This window comes from Ixodes scapularis, unplaced genomic scaffold (genome assembly GCF_016920785.2).
Source record: "Ixodes scapularis isolate PalLabHiFi unplaced genomic scaffold, ASM1692078v2 PGA_scaffold9__187_contigs__length_104089568, whole genome shotgun sequence".
NCBI lineage: Eukaryota > Metazoa > Arthropoda > Arachnida > Ixodida > Ixodidae > Ixodes > Ixodes scapularis.
Genome location: NW_024609884.1, coordinates 70,297,453 through 70,302,131, shown reverse-complemented (window position 1 = coordinate 70,302,131; position 4,679 = coordinate 70,297,453). Strand labels below are relative to the sequence as shown.

At 47.1% G+C, this 4,679-nt stretch overlaps 1 protein-coding gene across 1 annotated transcript; it reads left to right on the top strand.

The window, feature by feature from the left end:
* The first annotated feature begins 878 nt into the window (after positions 1-878).
* Positions 879-3,262, top strand: LOC115331529 (LINE-1 reverse transcriptase homolog). The gene has a single exon (XM_029993636.2). It carries the CDS (start codon positions 879-881, stop codon positions 3,138-3,140), a length of 2,262 nt encoding a protein of 753 aa, XP_029849496.2. The 3' UTR covers positions 3,141-3,262.
* Positions 3,263-4,679: the final 1,417 nt, after the last annotated feature.

The following is a 4,679-nucleotide window of genomic DNA, read 5'->3' as shown; positions in this document are numbered from 1 at the left end:
CTTTCTCCTCCCCCTCCCACGTGTCCCGTATTTCACTAGCAGGAAGGTGGTCACCCTAGTTACATTCTGCTCCGACATCATCTTAACAAAACTGCTATATTGGAACCGTGCTATCTTTAATGGATCGTTCATAAAACATGAACTAGCGGAGCAAGTGAGGGTCCGCGCCATCATATTCGCAACGCTACAAATGCGCATGAGCAGTAAAAACCAACGCATACATAATATCAAATAAAAGGGGATTGCATTGCCTTTCGAATGACATCAATCCCACAAAACAGTATTTAAAAGGAGATGAGTAATGACCTGCCAAAAAGTACCTAAACTGCAACATTCAGTGGGACCGTGGCCTTTAAGGCTTTTTAACTGCAAGACGCCTTTTTCTTATTGTGCACGGCGCTGTAGTGACTGCACTTCGGCTTTTTATGTTTCCAATGAACCTAAAAGATGAATGAGAAAACTTTTTGTTCTCAACAATTTAGAATTTACAGCACACGACTGCCCAGGCACGGCCCGGGCCGGCCGGCGTGGCCCGAAAACTTTTTTGTTCTAGTCCGAGCCCGGCCCGGGCCCGAGAAAATACATGCTACCCGGCCCGTGCAGTGCTCTACTCTCTACATATACAGCTCTGGGCTGGACGGTCTAAACTTATTGAATTGGCGGGCGGCTTGCGCAACGTAGTCACTATGCTTGTCCCGACTCCCGTGTTACCATGGCCTCCGAGATCCCGAAGCGCCGCGCTTCGAGATCTTGGGATCTTCGGGATCAAAAGTGAAAAACGAACACCGTGGTTTGATAAGGAGGTTAAGGAGGAAATCAAAGTACGACAGGAGTGGTCCAGAAAACATCGAAAGGCCATGAATAAAAAGCAATACAGCATGGCAAAGCAAAACTGGGAAAATTACGAGCTACAGAAAAATAAAGTAAAATCTCTAGTGGCGACAAAAATTCTGAAGATACACACGAAACACGAACAAGCCCTACAAGAAAGCGACAACAAAAGCCGTTGCTTTTGGAGATATGTGCGATCTCTCCAACCACACGAGGACCTTGAACACAAGACGATAGGGAGTGGAGAAGACCAATGGACCACTGAAGAAGAAATCACCGAGGGAATGACTAAATACTTTCAAGGACTTCAAGCCTCCCTCTACAAGAGACCGAGGACACAGGAGGAAACATCCCTACGACCTCAGGAACAATTTGACCGCAGCATTCCTGAACCAATAGCGCCCGGTGAACTGCAGAGACATATTAATAAACTAGAAGCAGGAAAGGCAATAGGTCCAGACGACATCCCCAACGAGTTCCTGAAAAAGCTTAAACCGGTAGCACAGAAGCACCTAAGGTACCTTCTAAACAACATGCTGGCAAAAAGTACTATTCCTGAAGCCTGGAAACAAGCCAAAATAAAACTAATCTACAAAGGAAAAGATAAAGACAAGAAATCATTACACTCATACAGGCCGATAACAATACTAAGTAATGTTTACAAACTCTTTGCATCAATTCTGCAAGACAGACTGCAGAGACTATGTGAGAAAGCCCGCCTTTTCAGCGAGGCACAGAATGGATTCCGTAGGAACCGGCGGGGCAGCGACAACTTATTCACTGTCACACAACTAATAGAGCTAAAAAATCTAGATAGGTCACCACTCTATCTGGCTTACCTTGACTTGGAAAAGGCCTATGATGCAGTGCCCCATGAGAAGATGTGGACGAAGTTAGAAGCGATGGCACTGGATGTTCAGACAGTATCGCTCTTCAGAAACATGTACGCCGGATGCAACGCCAGATACAGTTTGGGAGAACATTTATCAGGGCAGGTGAACATGATTGTGGGTCTGCGCCAAGGCTGCCCCCTTTCTCCAACCCTGTTCAACATCTACATCAACAATCTCATTCTGGAGCTGCAAGCCAAAGGGCAGGGTGTTTCTTTCACAACCATTACCTCCAGTAATGACATGGAAACAACTTATATTCCAGTACTGGCCTTTGCTGATGATATACTCCTGTTATCAGAGAATGAAACTCACCTTCAAGACATGCTCGATATCTGCACTCGAATTGGGAATGAAGAGGGATTCAAATTCAGTAAGGAAAAATCAAAGTGGATGGGCTATAATGTTCACGAGCTTAAACACACGTTTAGAGTACAGGAGGTGGAAGTAGAACATACCAAGGAATACAGGTATCTGGGAGTGACCCTTCAAGAAGGCCCGCTGTGCTTAGAACTACACGAGAGGAACACCCTAAAAACCTCCAACATCCGAAAAGGTCACCTGTGGAACATGGCAAAGTATTCCTATAACCCATACACCCTTGCGAGGGCACTGTGGAAGAGTGTCGCAGTACCGGCGATCACCTATGCTAACGATGCAGTGGTCTTCCAACAGACCACCCTGAAGACACTGGATCGCCATCAAGTGGAAATCGGGAGGTGGGCACTGGGCGGAAACGGGGCAACGGCAAACCTGGCCGTCACGGGAGAGATGGCCTGGTCGGCTTTCAAGCAACGGGGTGCAAGGGCCAAGCTCGGATACCTCGGGCGCCTGATTCACATGCCAGACGAAGCGTACGCCAAAAGGACATTCCACTACGTTAGATACCGCAGCAGCAGGACGAACTGGTCAAACACCATCGCCAGGCTCGACTCTGTGTACAGCAAAGGGACAAGGCGACATGAGGCCACATCGGAGAAAGGATGGCTCAAGGCTGTGACAGAGGAGGTGAACGCGATTGAACTTGAGGCCTGGAGACAAGCGGTGAGGAAAAAGCAGAGCCTCCAGAGCATCTACGCGCTCCACAAGCCTGAGCCGTCTCCCTGCACACACTATCGAGGGGACCATGAAAGTGCGCTACTGTTCCAGGCACGGGTAGGAGCGCTGATGACAGGCTGCCGACGTGCCCAACTCTTCGGAGACACCGACACAGCCTGTCATCTGTGCGGGCAGTCAAGCGAGGACTACCTCCACGTGCTGCTGTGGTGCCCTGCCCTAGACCACTGTCGACCGCCCTGGGCGACCAGCGAAGAGAGGATTCCCGAAATGCTGGGATTCGGGGAAGGAGCCCACGGTTCACTAGCCACCAGGCGCTTTCTCGTTGAATGGGAGAGACTACGTCTGATCGCCAACCAGTGAAAGTGTGCCAAAAGTGGGAAAAGCTAAAACAAAACAAGAACTAAAACTTTTACCTGTGTCGGCAATTTGAACTTTTGCTGACCCCCCTGTCTCAAAAGGGGTTAGGTACCGCCAACTAACTAACTAACTAGCCATGGTGTAATTTCGCTAACTTCGTCGCTCGCCGCGAGGTGGCGATGTCCGCCCACTCAGCTAGAGATCTGCAGTGGTAGTATGTACCAGGGGCGGATCCAAGGGGGGGGGGGGGGGGGCGACGGGGGCGGCCGCCCCACCCCCCCAAACAAAGTCGACCCCCCCTTCCACCACTTCTCGGAGGCCAATTTGACACGGGTGGATCTCCCGGTGCACAAGAAAGAATGGGAGAATAGTACCCTTACAACCGCAAAAGACCACCGCAAAATACGGCAATGTTGTTTTATATATATATATATATATATATATATATATATATATATATATATATATATATATATATATATATATATATATATATATATATTAGGTAGTACGCAGCCAGAGTGAGTAATTTAGAACCTTGTTCATGTTTTGCCCAAACCCGTTGCGACTTTTCCCTTTCTTTTCAACTTTGACACATGGTTTTGTTTCCCCGTCCTATCCGCGCAAGTATGGTCGCAAAAAAAAAAAAAGGATGTTTACAACATTTAAGGTTTGGAATCTGTATATAAACCATGTTGAAAGTTGGAATAAAAACAAATTGGGTTGGAACATGGTTAGAATTGATAAATAAACAATAATTATATATTTTTTAGATCCCATCATCTCTTTGCATAACAAGTTGCGTCACAAAGTACCAGTACATGACTGGATGGGATGGGTTGGGTTGTGCTTCATGTGCCAAAAACTAGATGGTTACTAGAAAACTTCCTACCTCTTCAATCGGTACCTACAAATATCACGAAGTTTATAAAAATAATGGCAGAATCATTACGAGGCGGTCGTACCTTACCGCCTTAATTTTTGCCCTAAACGTATACCCGTCGGCAATATGAAGGTGAACACCTTACCTGGTCTCTTGCGTGTTTTACGGCTCCCTAAAGCTATATTAACTCTCAGCGTCTCAAATGTACTTGGCTTGGGGGTCTCAACTTTACCTTCTAGCCCTCTTCTGGAACAGAGCTTGTTCCAAAACTTGCAGGAGCGTTAAAAACAAGAAGAGGGCTGTTCAGCTTTATATCGCTCACGGGCCCACCGGCAATATGAAGGTGAACACCTTACCTGGTTTCTTGCCTGTTTTACGGCTCCCTAAAGCTATATTAACTCTCAACGTCTCAAATGTACGTGGCTCGGGGGTCTAAACTTTGCGTTCTAGCCCTCTTCTGGAACATAGCTTGTTCCAAAACTTGCAGGAGCGTTAAAAACAAGAAGAGGGCTGTTCAGCTTAATATCGCTCACGGGCCCGCCGGCAATATGAAGGTGAACACCTTACCTGGTTTCTTGCCTGTTTTACGGCTCCCTAAAGCTATATTAACTCTCAACGTTTCAAATGTACGTGGCTTGGGGGTCTAAACTTTACGTTCT

Bases quoted from the DNA above. Each gene is read 5' to 3' on its own strand.
- LOC115331529 (XM_029993636.2), top strand. From the start codon at position 879: ATGGCAAAGCAAAACTGGGAAAATTACGAGCTACAGAAAAATAAAGTA.